The sequence below is a fragment of the Haliaeetus albicilla genome, chromosome 24 (genome assembly GCF_947461875.1).
Source record: "Haliaeetus albicilla chromosome 24, bHalAlb1.1, whole genome shotgun sequence".
NCBI classification, from domain to species: domain Eukaryota; kingdom Metazoa; phylum Chordata; class Aves; order Accipitriformes; family Accipitridae; genus Haliaeetus; species Haliaeetus albicilla.
The window spans coordinates 11,507,107-11,523,556 of NC_091506.1; the positions used below are offsets into that span (position 1 = coordinate 11,507,107).

General features: G+C 45.0%; 1 protein-coding gene across 1 annotated transcript in view; it reads left to right on the forward strand.

Annotated features, from left to right (window-relative positions):
- The first annotated feature begins 465 nt into the window (after positions 1-465).
- GRIP2 (glutamate receptor interacting protein 2) overlaps positions 466-16,450 on the forward strand; it is a 291,938-nt gene continuing 275,953 nt past the window's right edge. Inside the window, exon 1 of the mRNA XM_069812126.1 lies at positions 466-665. Coding sequence (XP_069668227.1) covers positions 611-665 — 55 coding nt within the window. The 5' untranslated portion in view covers positions 466-610. The remainder of the gene's footprint in view (positions 666-16,450) is intronic.

Here is a 16,450-nt window from a genome sequence, read left to right on the forward strand (position 1 = left end):
TTTATTTACCAGAGAGCCCAACTTCAGAATAAATACACGCATGGAGGAACACACCTGTGTTAGGGCTGCCAGACAGCTGCCGCTCATTCAAGGGAAGAGGGGCCAGGTGAAAGCTGTAAAGGGAAGGTAGAACACCAACGGCGCGTTTTCTTGTGCGTGCATTTGTCCAACACCAGCTGGTTATTTGGGGACCCGCAGAAACGCCGGTACGGGTCAGAGCCCGGTGCGTGACAGCAGGCGGGGGCCCATACTGTCTAAGCAGACCCCAAGAGGGGAAAACATATAAAAATATACAGAGCTATAATTTTTTCCTAAACGCCCCCGCTTTTGCCTTACTCTCGCCATCCGCGGCTGGCGGGCAGCGCACCGGAGCGGGGGGGGGGAGCGGGCGGGTGCCCGGCGCTGCGCCCCGCGGGGCTGTGCGCAGGCGGGGGCGGGCAGCGCCGCTCCCCCCGCCCGGCCCCGCCGCCGCCGCCGCCGCATGCACCGCCCGGCAATAAAGCGCCGGGGAACCCGGCCGCCCTCGGCAGCGCCGCTCCCGCCGGCCCCCCCGGGCCCCTAAGAACCGGTGCCGCCGCCCCGGGGGGCGGCAGCGCTGCCCTCCGCCGCGATGCCGGGCTGGAGGAAGAGCCTCGCTCTGTGCCTGCAGCGGATGCAAGAGGACGGTGAGCACGGCCGGGGGGGGGGAGGAGGGCTGGAGATGCTCGGGTTTACCTTCCACCTCGTCTTTTTCTTTTTTTTGGGGGAGGGGGCCTACCTGGGAGGGAGGCAGTCTTCTGCTGGCATGGAGCTCCGCGAAGGAAGGGGCTGGAGGGGGGGATGCTCTTCGTGCCGGTAAACTTTGCTGCAGCAGATCTGTCCTTCCATCCCCGGGCTTGCTTGGTCTCTGCTTTATTTTTTTTTTCTTTAAGTGGTGGGGGCAAGGCTGAGCGAGAGGTGGCTGCGCGGTCCTTTCTGGGTATTTAGAGGGGTTTGCAGCATCTGAGCTCTAACTTTCTAAAGCTAGCGGTCCTGCTGTTTTTAGCTGGTAATTTTTCCCCAGTGTCCAACTCTAACTGGGAATTAAAGGGTTTGCGAATTGTACGGAGGACGTGTCGCGGTAATCTGATTCCTATTGTGCCGCTTACTGTTGCTCACGGTGGCTGTGAATTATTTTGTTTACGTGCTCGAGAGTGCGGTGTAAAATAAATGCTGGACCTGCAGCTCACAGAAGTCGGGAGAAGACATCCACAAGGTGGCACAGCATAAGGGAGGTTTAAACCTTGCACTCCGGCTCCTGGGTTTGTAGATGAACAGGGATGAGGGTGGTGGGGAAAGTTTATGTCTCCGAAATGAAGTGCGGTTCCCATGTGCTTTCATAAGACTCGGGTGGAGGAGCTGATGGTAGATGGGGAGAAGTAAGAGGGAACGTGTGTCTTACTAACCTTGGTCGCTTTGGTGCAAGCGGTTAATGGCAGGTTTTTCTTTTACATCCCTTTCCCTGACTGCCCGTCTAGATGGTGCACTGGTAAGCAGACTTAGCAAATATCTGAAGCGGCACTGTTGCATCATTTGGTGTGAGTAATGCAGAAAATCAGGGAATTCTCTGGTCCTGCTGGTTAATAAGCACGGAGAGAAATTGTGCTGTTAGGTGCCCTGTAAGGTGTCAGGACAGAGTCGTTAAGCTGCTGAGTCTTTTGGTGCTGCTTCCTTGCTCCCATTGCTTTGGGAGAACACCATCTATTTCTCACACTGGACCCCTCTGGGACCATGGCTTCCACCCAGAGACTCCAGCCATCTGAGACAGAGCTGTTAAAAATCTTGTCCTGTAGAAGAGTAAATCAATCCCCTGTTCAACACACCAAGACCTGTCGGCATGAATTCAGCCCCGTTGTGGTGCAGTGCTTTGTAATGCTGCCCTGCTGCAGCTGACAGGGATGCTCTGGCACCACTGGACCAGGGATAGCTTTAGGGGCCTTATAAAAACACTTACAGCAGCAAGCTCCTGATGTACAGCTGTACTGGGTTAGCATGTTTGCCAGGTTACTTTCTCTGTGACTTCGTATGTATGTACTGGCTCTTGTTTCTGGGGTCTGTGTAATGCCTTTCCTCCTCATCTTCCCTCCCTCTGACTTCAGTCCCAGCACTGCAGTGAGTCTGTGACTGGTGTACATCCCTTCAAGTATGTTTGGGCATTTTCCCTAGTAACACTGCATTTATTTCCACGGGTGGCTCGAGAGTAGTCAGTCTTTGGAAGTTACCATTTAGTTAGTCACAGAATGGTTTATCTGGAGGAATAAATCTTGCAGGCTTGAGCTGATGTGCTGTGTAGAGGAGGAGGTATATGCCTGCTAAAGAATGGGCTGAGTTTGTAGGGAACTTCTTTCCCCTTTTCCCAAGGCGACCGGTTTGATGGTCGTATTACAGCATATAACTGCAGAGGTAGCAGAGGAGGTATTTGGTAATGTTTTTGTAGCACTGCAGTGTTAACAGGTATGGTATGGGGTTTAACTGGATGCTAGAGAAGGTTTTGCATAATGTCATGTATAACACTGTCAGGAAGCCTCTGCAGGGTTCTCTTCAGATTTTGATTTTGCAAACCAACCTCCACCAGTCTATGAAGAAATACTGACTCCTGGTTTTCCTTATTCAAAACAAGTTACGTCTGCCTTGTTGACATCTCCGTGGCTATGCAGATGTGGTAGTTTTTGTTTCAGGTCCCTAAGCTGGGGACCTTCTCCCCCAGGCATGTGTGCTCTGGCCCATCAATGTGTTAACTTCCTCTGAGGACCACAGTACTCAAGTTTCCAAAGGAAATGCCCTGGTGTTCAGCAGGAGCACAGTTGTGATTAGAAGAGTGGTTATATTTTGGTTAGTGAATATTAATGTGATGAGCATCTCTTGTAATTTGCAGCCATTCGGTGCTGGGTTGGAAGCTTCATTAATCACAGTTGGCATTCAAAAGGTCAGCCGTGGTAAGTCACACAGGGAAATGCAAGATATAAATGAACTGTGCTGAAGTATGATTGCCATTTCAAAACACCACCCAAAGTGAGTTTCCTTATGCATGTTTTGCCTTAAAATTTCTGTCCCTTGGGGGATGGGGGTGACTCCTGACCAGCGTGCAGAAATGCTTCATCCTGTAATGTATTGTTGTTCCCCACCACAAGAGGGTTGTATATGGGATGTGCTACTCCTCATTCTGTTTCATGCAGAAAAAAAAGAATTGATGTTAATGGCTTGGAAATTCTTGGTGGAAAATGTGTTCCCTCCAGCCTATATTGCTAACAGCCCCGTTACTCCCAAGTCAGGGGGTCAATTTGCTTCTCTCTGTGTAACTGTGGGGTTGTCTTGGACTTGGGAGCGGAGGTTAGAGCACACAGCCTGGCGGTTTTGTCCATAGCTATGGATACAGAGCTGTGCAGCCAGATCTTGTGCTGATTTACCTCCCTGATAGCTGGTCATCTCTCGGGGCAGTGGAGAGAACTAGTTGGCCATGCCAGACCCTTTCCCATCCTGATTTTCCCCCATGGGCTACTGTCCTTTATGTGAGGACTGCACGATTTGGACTGTACCCTTGCTGCTCCCAGCCTTTTAGTAGCTAAAGAAGCAAAGGCTAATTTCTGCTTTGGGAGCATGAATGTATGTGGGCAGGTGGGAAAGTCTCTGGGGATTTTGGCACATCTGAGTGGATGTAAAAATTGGATGCCTAGAAAGGATAAACTGTATCTTCAGACTGAGCAGTGGAGATGCTTTTATCCTAACGGATGAAAATAAGTGTTATCTAGATGCATATGACTTGTATAACGTGGGTCACAGTAGCAGGCGGACACCCTTTGCTAAACCTGAGACACTTTTCTGCTTCTACTGGGAGGGAATACAGAGTCTGAGTGTAAATTTAGGTTGTTGATATAATTCCCCTTCCTCCCCCAGATGGTTTTCCTTCAGTAAAACTAGAAAATTTGACTCTCACCTTAAAAGTCCAATATGATTCCTTATGACACCCCCCCACCCCCCCCCCAAACTCAAACCTTCAGAAAGACTGCTGTAATGCAATCATAAAATGTGAAGTGAGTTACCCACCTCTTGCATGAATCATGGTGCAGCTGGAAAGGAGGGGGGAAAGGGGCAACTCAGATCTGCTCCGAAAAGTGACAATATTGCAGGATTGCGTTGCTGCTGTTTGCTTCCTTCCCTTGTATACGGCTCTGTGCTGGTTACCTTGGAAACAGCTGTAGGAGCATATAGGGGCATTTTGCTGCTGTGCAGCCATGGGCAGAGGTGTCCTGTGGTGTGTGGGGAAAGGGCAATTCTTCGTGGTGCAGGTTGATTTGCAGGATGAGGGCAGCACCGTAAAAACCAGTTGCAATATCTCCCTTTCTCGCCTGCCTTATCTTGCTGCAGGTGCAATTTGGCAAGAGTAGGACCCTGGGGAAAATTTAGCAGGGGGGTGGTTTTTCATGGTTTTGGCAGAGCTGTTTAAATTTTTATAATGGGAAGGTAAAAATATCACAGCAGTCTGTCTTGAGGGGGTTTATAACAGCTGGGCTATAGACATCAGCTTTTTAGTCTGTCCTCGGAACAGCGTATTGGGATGTTTTGCTCCATAGCTGTGAAACTATGATTATGACTGGAAATGGGATTCTTCTTTACTTAATCACACACATCAAGGAGAAACATCCCAATAAGATGGGAATTTGCTGGTTTTACATCATTAGCAGAAAATTAGAAGATCTTTCATTGAGTTCTATGTTCTTTGTGGTATGCACACATGATGCGTAGAATAACTAAAATAGAGTAACTGTTAAAAATAACGCGAATTGTCTTTTGTTCACTTATCCATAAACATTTTGATCTTGCAAACTGTGTGGTGTGCATAACTTGAAATCGGTTGAACTATTCTGCTGCTTAAAATTGTTAGCTGTTGAGCTTGCACATCAGAAATAATTCAGTCATTCAGAAAGGAGGGTTTTGTATTTATCAAGTCATCTTAGGACCATCTTTCAGTGCCAGGTTGAGTCTGTTCAGTTTTAATATGTTGCCTTACAGGGTCCTTTTGTCCAAACCTACAATGACATGATCTATTGTACTGTCACCTAATTTTCAGTAAAGAAATTCAACTGGATAGCTGTGACTTAAATAGTGCGCAATTGGAACTGCTCTGTGGTTGAAGGGCTGTTATGTCTGTCCGCTGAATGCAGAGTATGAATATATTCCTGCATGTGATACTCTTACTTTACAGTGTATCCAAGCTTTATCAGAGCTGAGGACTTGCACACGCAGTGCTCAGGAATTTATGGGCTGCTCTTTGTTGGTAATACTCATTATACAGGCCACTGCTTTTAAACAAAATGTAAAAATAGAGGTTCTGACCCTCCAGTGAAGTGTGGTGGGGAATTAGGATTACTTGAAGGCTGTGGTGGTAATACTTAAGGGATAATGTTCATTCATCAAACTGATGGGACAGCCAGAGCAAATCCTGCTAGACTTTGAAGGGGTCTTTTTCATTCATTAATATGTTGATGTGGACTTGGCACCCATCGAGCGAGGGAGCAATAGCTGCACGCGAGTGCTATGCCTGCCTGCTCCCCTCCTCGCTGGCTGTCACGCTGTCATGCTGCACTGGGTTTGGGCTGCTGCTTTTGATCTTGCGCCTCAGCAATCATAAAATTTAGCTCTGGTTGAGAAGTCCTGCACAACTTGAGGATGAAGCCCCAAGGGTTTTATGGAGTCACTCTAAAGCCTTGCTGGAATTTGATTAAAGACCGAGATTGATCTTTGGCTTGTTTTTTGAAGTGGTCTGCCAGATTTTACAACCTGAATGTGATCCTGTATTCGCAGAATTTGGCCATATGAAACTGTACGTATGCCGTACAGTTCTGTTCATTCTCACTTAAGCTGTTACACTCCATAGGGCTTCTTGCAAAGGAGTTTTTATTAGTAATATTGAGTGATGACACTCAGTGCTGAGCAAATGCATCTGCTGCAGTGGTTTGGCACGTTCTCCCTCTAGAGGTGCCAAGGTTGGAAAGTGTGGGGGAACCCTTTCAGGAAGCTGAAGACCTTGATGGAAACCATGAATTGTGGTAGCCAGGAGAATTTCAGAGTGAGAAGAATTGCCAGATCTGCCTGGATTCAGGCCATGCTTGCTGTTCTCCAAACCTGTTGGTGTTGCTATGGGCTCATGCCAAGCGTAGTGGAAAAGCACGCGGGCATTTCCTAGGAAATGGACACGGGCTTTGAAACTGTTCCAGTCTTGAGCTGTGATTGCAGCTGCTGACCCAGAGGTCTTCTGATGCTCTGGGTTGCACTAAGATGAAGATTGCTCAGGTTAAACTGAGGTGTGTGGCAGGTCTGAGGCCGATGATTTGCTCTGCCTTTTTCATTTGCTGTTTGTCTCTTTTTAAGACACAAGTGCAGGGGAGCTGCTGAGTTATACCCACAGCCAGACCCTTGCTGGGTGGATAGGCGAAGGAAGGCTCTCCACCAGGGCACATGCTCTATGCCAGGTTATGTCTTTCTGTGCTTAAAACTGTGTAGGCCTTCCTATGGGTGTCCCATTTTAGAATAAAAATTACTAATTTGTTAATTACTTGGCTTCAGTATAGTGGAATAAAATTACTTATTTTGAAACAGAAGTGAATTTATAGAGGTGTAAATGTAGTAGAATAATTATCAAGGTATAGCTCTATTGAAATTTATACCTTTGTAGATCAGCCCTAAGACAGTGAGGCATTTTTGGAGCTCTGCGTCACATAAATGGAGCCATCTCTTTTAAAAGCCAGTCTTAACCCTTGAAGTTCAGGGCAGTGATCTATGCCTGAAAGGCTTGCGTAATGTCTAGAGCAAGTTGAAATCTTGCTGTGTTTTTCCCACGATGATCTCTTTTCCCAGAGGAGCCACACGTCTCCTGCGCTGGTGAATGCTGGTGATGACCCCACATATATGGGAACTGCTCCTGCATGCACATCTTGCCCCAAATGTGGTTACACCATGTAAATATCTGTTTGTGTTCCTGCAATGAGTATAGCTACTGTGGATTGACACTGGTGTAACTGGGATTGGAGCATGGGCAGGGGTTGATCTGGAAAACAAATCCCATGCTGATGGCCTCTGTTGGAAATGCTTGCATCTCTTCTGCAGTGCTTGGCCTGGGTGAACTACACACTGGGATAAAATATCTCCTCTTGGAAGGGTCTGCATTTTGTTCAGTTATACTTGATCTTCCCATAGACTCCTTCCATTGAGAGGAAAAGTAATGCTTTCAATTTAAAATTCAAGTAGGATTGGTTTGGGGTTTTTTTGGTTGGGTTTTTTGTTTTGGTTTGGTTTGTTTTTTCCAGCCTTCTTGTTTTGTCAAGAGAATGAATTACCTTTTTTATTTTCTCCCATTTTCCCCCCACCCCTTTGTCTTTGGAAGATGAAGGAATTCAAATAAGATAACTAAAACAAATTTTACAATTATGTTGATTTCCTTGTTACTGGCTTTCCCTTTCATTAATGTTAGATGAACTTGGCATCTAGTAATTACTGGCTTTCGTTTTTGAGCCAGAACTATTTTCTGGCTTCAGTGAAATTTGCTGATTCCACTGATAGCATTGGGAGAGCTGCTTTCCACGGGGAAATTAATTCAATCAAACATATTTTCTTTTGACAGCGTCAGGTATTTTGCATCACGACCACTCTGCATTTAAGGGGAAGGGGGCTACCATGTGCTGTTTGAGATCAAGGAAATGCTGTGCATTAAGATGTGGTTTAGATCCATGTCTTATCTGTGTATTTAAGTAGAGGTGTCAGTGACCCTGCCAGCTAAACTGCTGTGTCTTGATGAGTAGAAAACTCTTGCTGAGGCTGCAAAATAAATTCAATTCTACACTCTTCAAGTTGTCTATGAAGTAACACACTTCTTTGCTTAGCAATTATTTCCATTGTGAATAGGGCATTATAGAGCTTTCGTTCTAGCAGTTTTATTAACCGTGGCTGCTGCTTTGTTGCCAGAGTCAGAGGCTATTCCGAGTGTTTATTTGGATTATAGGTGTTGTCACCTTTTCTTGTACATGTGATGCTGTTAGTCATCTTGGTGACACTTCATTTATCTGTGCAGAGAAATAAAGGTCCTGGCTCACATTTGAGTATTGCCTTACAGAACCCAAGGTGGGACCTGCTACTAGAGGCAAGGATTACATCAAGCTTGAGAGATCTCACTTGGGTCCTGTGGGATGGAGCTGAGACTGGCCTCTGGATTTTTTTACCTGTCTTCCATTTAAAAAAAATAAAATCTTTTCCTCTCTGTTCTCGGGGCAAAGTTTAGGTGATCTTACAGTGTCCAGGCACAGAGGGCCCCTCTCTTACTTTTGGTCCCAGTTTGACAAGAGCAGTCACCACAAAAGCAGTGTGTAGTCTTGGGGGCAGGGGAGGTGGGAAGGGACAGGGATGATGATGGGTTGGGAGGTCTTGTCTTCGTTTCCATCGCCTTGCAGCAGAGTCCTTGAAGATTTAGCAACAAACAAGATGCAAAGAAACAAGGAGAAAAGTAAGAGAAGAAGCAAACTGTCAGGCAGCGTGACCCTTTTCTTACTTGGTACCAATGTGCTTTTGTGATGCACGTTCAGTCTTCTCTATGTGTGTTTAAGGAAATGATGATGTTTCCAGGAGTGAGGACACCTTCATTAAAACCATCTTGCCCAGATCCATTGCTTTTGACTACTGGAAGTCAGGGGAAATTCCCTGGGGCTGTCACAGTGGGATGAACTTAGCAAAGAGCTGGGAGGATGAGTTAGTAAATATTCATAGCAGCTTGTCTCAGGGCTAAGTGTTAATCCTGAACAGAGGGTACTATTGGGAATGAATATTTTGTTTCTAGATTAAATGTTCTTTTGCTTACTTTCATTTTGGAGTAAGAGGCAGTCAATCACCTTATTGTACATGCAGTCATGTCCATAAAAAAACCTCATGAACCTCCCTTTTGTGATGGGAGGGCAGGTAGATCTGTTTGAGGCATGAGCAGTGCTGCCTCTCAGTCTTCTTTCCCCTTGGGACCATCATCTCTTCACCCTTCTTCCATGTCTGGTTTCCCCTTCATGCTGGGGGGAGATATGTGGTCTCTTTGGCTGGCAGCCTTCACTGACTTAGAAAAAACCTCTTTGTAGCCAGCATGCTGCGAGGTCTTGTTCCTGCAGGATGCATCTCTCCAGGTCCCAGGAGAAGAACAACTCTGATGTGTGCTTGGTGAAGGACACAGCTGCTCTGAGCTGGTATGTGGTTGACCTGCACACCTTATGTGTAGGTTGTGGACATCATTGACAGCTCCTTGTCTCTTCTGTATCTCAGTGTCTAGAGATGATGTGGACCTGTGGATACTGTCACTGCAACTGTCAATGCTCTCGTTTGCCTCCTTATTCCTGTCAATGGCTGAGGCCCTTTAAACTGCATGAGGTTTTGTGTTTTGTTTTTTTTTTTTCCATAATAAGGAAGTCTTTCTAGACCAGTAAGAGGGAACGGAGGAACAAATCTTAAAGCTAATACTTAGTCCCAGGAAAAGTGGGTGAATGACCAGTGGCAGAGCTGTTAGCAACACTGGAGGAGATGAAAGCCAAGTGTTGCTTAAACTCTGCACTGCAACAAATCAATACAAGTTGCTGGAGAGTGAGTGAAGATGAAAGAGAAATAACTTGGTGTTCCTGCCTCTTTTTATTTTTTTATTTATTTTTTTTTAAATAACACTTGCAAACAGCTTTTGAGAACTGGCTTAAACTGGTCTTTAACACAGAAGCCACAAGTCATGGAAGTTCCTTCTCGGTGGGTTGGAAGGTAGCTGCAGATAACATGTTTGGGCTCTGTCCCCACATGGGGCTGGAGTGCTGCCTCTGTTTTTTCAAATGAAAGCAAAGTTCAGGCATGCCATAAATCCCGTGGCATGTGTTTAGACGAGATATATTGATGCTGTGAGCATGCTCCAACTTACTGGCCATATTTTGCTACTCCAGCATGTTTCACAGGCTGTCCCTTTTACATTCCATCCGAACACCTTGTGCAGTAGCACCTGGTTGCATTAAATAGCTGCCACGTTCCCCAACAGACCAGCTTGTGGTCCAGTGGTAACTACAGCAATTCCAGTGTGGCTAGCACTTATTAATTAGTTGGTTAGTATTGGGCATTGAGCCACAGGCCTTTTGGTTCTGTGCGTAGCTCTGTTCCTGACTGAGTGTAGGGCTTTGAGTGAAATAAAATTATCGTTTGGTTTCTCAGAGTGGTGGGGAATTTTCTCTGTCAGTTGAAATTAATGGGACTAAGGAGTTCTGTGCCACTCAGAAAACTAGTCTGCATGCCCCAGTCTTCACATCTGCAGAACATGGATAATGACTACACTTTAAAAGGTTTTGATGCTCAGATCAAAACAGATATGAAAGTGCAGTTATTGAGTGTAACTTCACAGCTGCCTCTGCTTAACATCTTCATACTCAGAATTAAGCCAACTGTGCCAAATATTTGGAAAAGTTACCAAAATGTGGTAGAAAATGCCTTTCTGGCATAGGATTGCAAATCTATTGCAACACACAGCAGGGCAGAACAAAAAGTTCTGTTTAAGTGGGTAAAAATTTCCCTCTATAGTAATGATCTGTATTGTGGTTTACCAGCTATCTAATCTAGTTTCCATCCGTTACATCAAGTGATAATCCTCTAGCAAATTAGGTGCTGTTAGCAGCATTTCTGTCAGCTTGGGTCTGGCTGCACATCGAGGCAACCTGCCTTTGAGGAATTTCAAAATTTGCCCTAGTCAGTCATGCTGCTTCCTTAGCCTCTGGAGACTGCATTTCAAATGTAACACAAAGCTGAGCTGTCTGTCTTGCTTGCTTAATTGTATTTATTCTGCTTTTCCTCCCCCCACAACCTGCCAAGGGTGTTTGGCCATGTGTAGGGATGGTTTCTGGTTTGGTGGTGGGTTTGTTTTTTTTTTTTTTTTGGTGGTGGGTTTGTTTTTTTTTTTTTTTTGGTGGTGGGTTTGTTTTTTTTTTTTTTTTGGTGGTGGGTTTGTTTTTTTTTTTTTTTTGGTGGTGGGTTTGGTTTTTTTTTTTTTTGGTGGTGGGTTTGGTTTTTTTTTTTTTGGTGGTGGGTTTGGTTTTTTTTTTTTTGGTGGTGGGTTTGTTTTTTTTTTTTTTTTGGTGGTGGGTTTGTTTTTTTTTTTTTTTTGGTGGTGGGTTTGTTTTTTTTTTTTTTTTGGTGGTGGGTTTGTTTTTTTTTTTTTGAATAGCCATTGTAATTGGCTTTTTGGCATATCCTGTCCTACTTTAATATAATTCCTTCACTGTCGCTGTGCTTACACATGGGCTTGTTAGTAAGTGGGCTGGGGATCAGAAAGCAAAATATTTGCAAACGAGGCTGTGATGCTCGGTTTCTCTAGGGCTTGCTGTAAGGTGAGGCTTGCTGGCTGTACCGTGTCCTTGCCTGGGGACGGGCTGTGCAGCAGCTGGGTGCCTCCAGCTCGCAGAACCAGGCTTGCTCTGTGAGCCCCGTGCTGTTCTGGCAGCCAGCACTACCCTTGCACTTTGGGGCAGCCTCTTGCCAAGGGTCACGTACTGCCTGGGAGTAATTCAGTGACAGGCAACAATGCAATGAATGCCATCCAGTTTCTGCCTCTGAATAACTAAGAGGGAGTGTGGCTTTTGGCCAGGGAGCGCCGTCCCCTGCCACCCATCTGCTTCCCTGACTGTTGCTTGAAGCAGCTGCTCCTCTCTGGGAGCTTTCTGGCAGAGCACGGGGACACTGATTCTCCAGCACCTATCAGTGCCTTGCCACTGGCTTATCTAGTGAGCTTAAAGTCCTCAGGGTGCCATTTTTCTGTGCTGCTGTTCTCTCCCTCAAAATCATGCCTTGATGTTTAATTGCAAGCTGCAAGATTGGTGCTTGGTTTCAATGCAGTGGTGGAGATCATGGAGGTGGGAGCGAGGGATGGGAGCTGGAGGAATGTGGAGCAAGGGGACTTGTTTCCCTGTTACCTCCCTCCACAGCTGTGAGTTTCTTCTAGAAATCCAGCTCTTACACAGCTGGCTCTAGGCTGTAGGTGCCGTTCAGCAGTGTGCAGGGAGAGCAGTGTTGAATCACACTGCAGGGAGATCCCTTGTGCTCGGGTCTTGGCATGATGGGCATGCTGTTAAAGCTCCTGTGTAGAAGTAGGAGATCTTTTCAGCAGGGTGTAAAGGAAAACCACTGACAAAGCAGCCCTTGCGTTACAGGGGCAGGTGGTGATGGCTGCCTCTGCAGTGTTTTAAAACAGCTGAGGAATTCCCTCTGTATATGAACATGTGCATGTTTTTATGTGACTCTAACTCTAGTGTGAATTGGCTCTAGAGGCTTTTCATAGCCACTGTGTATAATAGTATAATGTAATATTGTTATTAGCTGTGCCCCTGTACAGTCAAGTAGTCCAGTATTTGACCTGCTGAACCTCAACATCAAGTAAGTGAACGCCAGGAAAACACCCAAGAGTTGTGATGGCCCCCAGCTTTGCAAACTCATCTCTGGACACCGTGCCCAACTGCAAACTCTACTTCTTTCCCACCTGCAGCTTTCCTCATTCAGAGTTTCCAGCTGGAGCCCAGCGGATTTCCCGTGATGAACCACCGTTCTGAGCTGATCTGACAGTCGGTGTGTGAGTCCTGTTTCCCATCTACCTGTCACCTCCTCAGCCTGCTGCTAACCAGCTGGCTTGGTTAGGCACTGGCAAGCTATTAAACCCTTAAACAGTTTTGACACAGGGAGTTAGTCAGGCTCACAAGTTAGAGGTGAGATAGACCCTATCATACAACACAAATGCTTTGATCTGTGCTGTGAGAGGAGAGCGTTGCTGATGGTGTTTCGGGGAATGTTATGTAAGTAAAGGGGCAGAGCTCTTTGAAGAGTTTTGGGTGTTGTTTTTTTTTTTTTTTTTTTTATTGAGACATTTCCCTCTTTCATGCATAGGAACTTGAAGTAGATTGGAAAAGAACAATTTGGGGATGGGTAGGGGGAGTAGGAAAACTCATTTATGCAGCCATGTAAGCAAGAGAATGGTAGTCGTTTGGACTGCGCTATGGCTGGATGGGTTTATTGGACAGTGTAGCTCTCTTCTAGTGTATGATATTCCCATTTCACTGCATGAGAAGATAGACACAGATCTGCCCAACATCCACAAAAACTCCTTTGTGGAAAGATGTCCTCTTTCCAGGAGGTCTTTGCTTCCCACCAAGAGAATAAGTCCATCTTCCTGGCCAGCTGTGGTGACCCAGCATTGGAAGGGACCTCTGGGGTCTATCCCTGTAAGTGAGATGTTAGAACACTAATCATCCAGGATAATGCTGTTTCAGGAGCTCATTGATTTTTAGCGGAGGGAAGTGAGTTAAAATGATGAGTCACTGACCTATTCGAAAATGAACAACCTTCTCAATGTCATTAGGAGCTGGTAATAGATCATCCTGGACAAGAGCTGGTGAAAGGGGATTAAAGGGTTCCCTTGTGCCTGCTGTTGCTCTACAATTGTGCTGTTGCACTCACATTTTTTTTTTTTTTTTAAATGGATGAAGCAGCAGAACACCTTATATAAAAAAAGCCAATGACTTTGGTTGGTGTAATTGAAATAATAAGAGTCTAATCCTTACTGGTCCAGCTATAATTATTACAGAAAAAGAAAGAATAATAATGCAGTTAAAATTGTTATACGTGCACGTTACTCACCAAGGGGGATATGATGCTCAAATTGATGGTTTCTTCTTCAGTTAGGATCTGCTTGGGGTCATTTTTGTTTGCTAAGACACTTTCACACCTTTGCTCATCAATCTGCAGCTCCAGGTTATGCTACAGTTTAGGTATGCTGGATGCTATTTGTTCTCTTCATTATCCCTACAAGTGGTTTAGTCCAGCTCCAGGTGTGCATTTCTTTACCTGATCACGGGTAAGTTGTTTAGAGCTGTGGGGTCTCCAGTGTCAAGTCTGTGTCCCATCGCTTGCCATCCTGTGCTGGTTTTCCCTTCTGCCACATCCTACATATCTGCTGTTTGAGTGTGCTATTTCTCTGCACTGTTGTCATTGTGTTGGTCATAAATAACTATTCTTCACAGAATATCTGCTTGTTACAAATGCCCACATAAAACTATGATTGTACCATACAGAGATGTACAACAAAGTCATAGATACCAGGTCAATTAGAGAAATTGCTGCCACAGCTGAATCAAGTAAAACAAAGCTGTAGGCAGGTCAAGAAAAGTTCAGACAGCAAGCCTGGTGAGCCTCAGTGCTGAGACCTTGCAAACTCAATACAGAGCTTATGGCCAGTTACTGGTCATGGCGATGCCATAGTACAGGGCTGCGTGGATACAGTGCTGTAAGCAGAGAAGACGCACTGAAGAGCTGTCAGCAATAAGTAAAGAGGCTGACGCTGTTTTGTGCTGGGAGGCAAAACTGGGGATATGTGCCCCGTGTTTAGGGATGGCTGTGGTCTCTCTATTGACCTGCTGGTCTTGGGTGTTGCGCCCTTGCTGAGGAGACGTGGCAGTGATGGATAGTGGGGCTGGAGCTGGTGTAAAGCACCTCTCCTGTTAGAGAGCTCCTTGTGTTGGGAAGCCTGAATTACCTTGCAGGCAAATTCCCTGCAGCTTTTCTTCTTGGCAAACTTGTACCTGCCCTCTCTGCTCTTCCCTCCCTGGGCTGAGGAGCTGCTTGCTTGTTCTGGGCTTTAGATAGCCACAGGAGGTGTGGAGAGGATGTGAAAAAAATGAGCGACTGCAGGTCTGACTTCCTTACTAATTTGTAAAATACTCTGGGATCCTTCTTTGTGAGAGGTGATGAACAAATGTAAAACTTTGATCTTAAAATTGAATAATACTGTAATGATTTTTTTTTTGCTTCTTATAATGTAGATTAACATTGAGCCCATGCTTATTTGCTCTCTTGCTATTAAAATTCAGTCCCTGCCTCTTGATCACTTCTTTCCTATCTCTGGTACCTGCACAGGGCTTTGGGATAATGAAGTGAAAGCCTGCTACTGGAGTATCTTTTTTTATAGGTTTTATGCCAAGCCATGACTTTGGGAGTTCAGTCAGTGTTGTGTGCAGATATGATCAATAAAGCTCCTAGTTATGTACTTTGCTATTAAGTCCTAGTTCATTGATTTAAGGAGTTACCAGGAACTAGGGAAATAACATGGTTAATTAAGTTAATTGGATTGTAAGGTCTACAGGGACTGTGCCTTTCTGTGTGCTCTCTGAAGCACCTCAGACACCTCTGATCACTATAAAATAATTACTTTTTCTTTCCACACACTGGCAGTTTAAACTATTTAGTTGCTTTAAAACCATTTGCATTTTAAGGCAACTGATTTCTACATGAGCCATGGAGTTACAGCTTTGTAGCCCTTGGCTTTAGAGGTTCAGGTAGGGATGGAGAAGGTGATTTTTAATAGTGTTTAGCTAAACAATCCTAAGGAATCTGGATCCTTGTGCTTGTTTGCCAAGATGTCTTGCTAAGTGGTTACCTGTGCTCTTAGCAAAAAGCCTGTGGGGGAACTTCTAACGTATTGGTGTTTTATATCTTGGCCTTGGAGTTAATTTTAATTACGTTCTTCTTGCCATCCAGCAAGGCATGTGAAGAAATAAGCTATCAGGCTCTAGATAGATCTGTTCTGTGGCATCTATTTTTCAGGGAAATAAGTAAACAGATCTCCCCCTGTCCAAAATGGAAATTTATTCTGGGTATATAAAGTGAAATCTAGCACAGACGTATTCTTCTGGAGCTTGTATTTCTTCTAATTTATAGCTCCTCCTCTCTTCCAAGTGAATTGGAGACTTAAACCTCCCCTTATGGGTCTGTAATTTATGTTTTCAAAATTTTACGATTGTTATCTTTCAGTGTTTTTATGAAGCTCTGCTGTGGAGGTGCTCAGGTAAGGTTGTATATTAAATACTGGCCAATTTACTAGGAGCAAAACTGGGATTATAAATTACCAGAAACATTCTCCCTCAGTGTGAGCTCGTTCTCATGTTAATTTCTTTAACCTCTTTTGACAAATTAGGGAAGATGTTAAGGAAAGATGGACTGGATGAATCTATTATGCAGTGGTTGGAAAACTGTACTTGAGCTTACCTGCATAGTGATTTGTTCTCACTGTTGACAAACAGGTTGAGATTCCCCTGGCATCTGTTGAAGGTCTGGTAAAAGTCAACCCTTTCTTTAATGACCTTCTGAAGGAAAAGAGAATATGCTTATTGCGTTTTTAAGATGGCATCAAGTTGTAAATTGTCACAAAAATATTGGTGAGGAAAGTGTGGGCTTGGTGATCTCTTGAGACACCTTCAGGAATATTTTCTGACTCCTGTGGACTTTATAGGAAAAGCAAGTAGTAAGTGACATGGAGGATGCATGAGGACTGCATTTGGTCCTTGTATGAATTCAGACTTCTTGTTTCCCCCCTGGTATTCACTTATTAAAAAAGGTTAGCGAA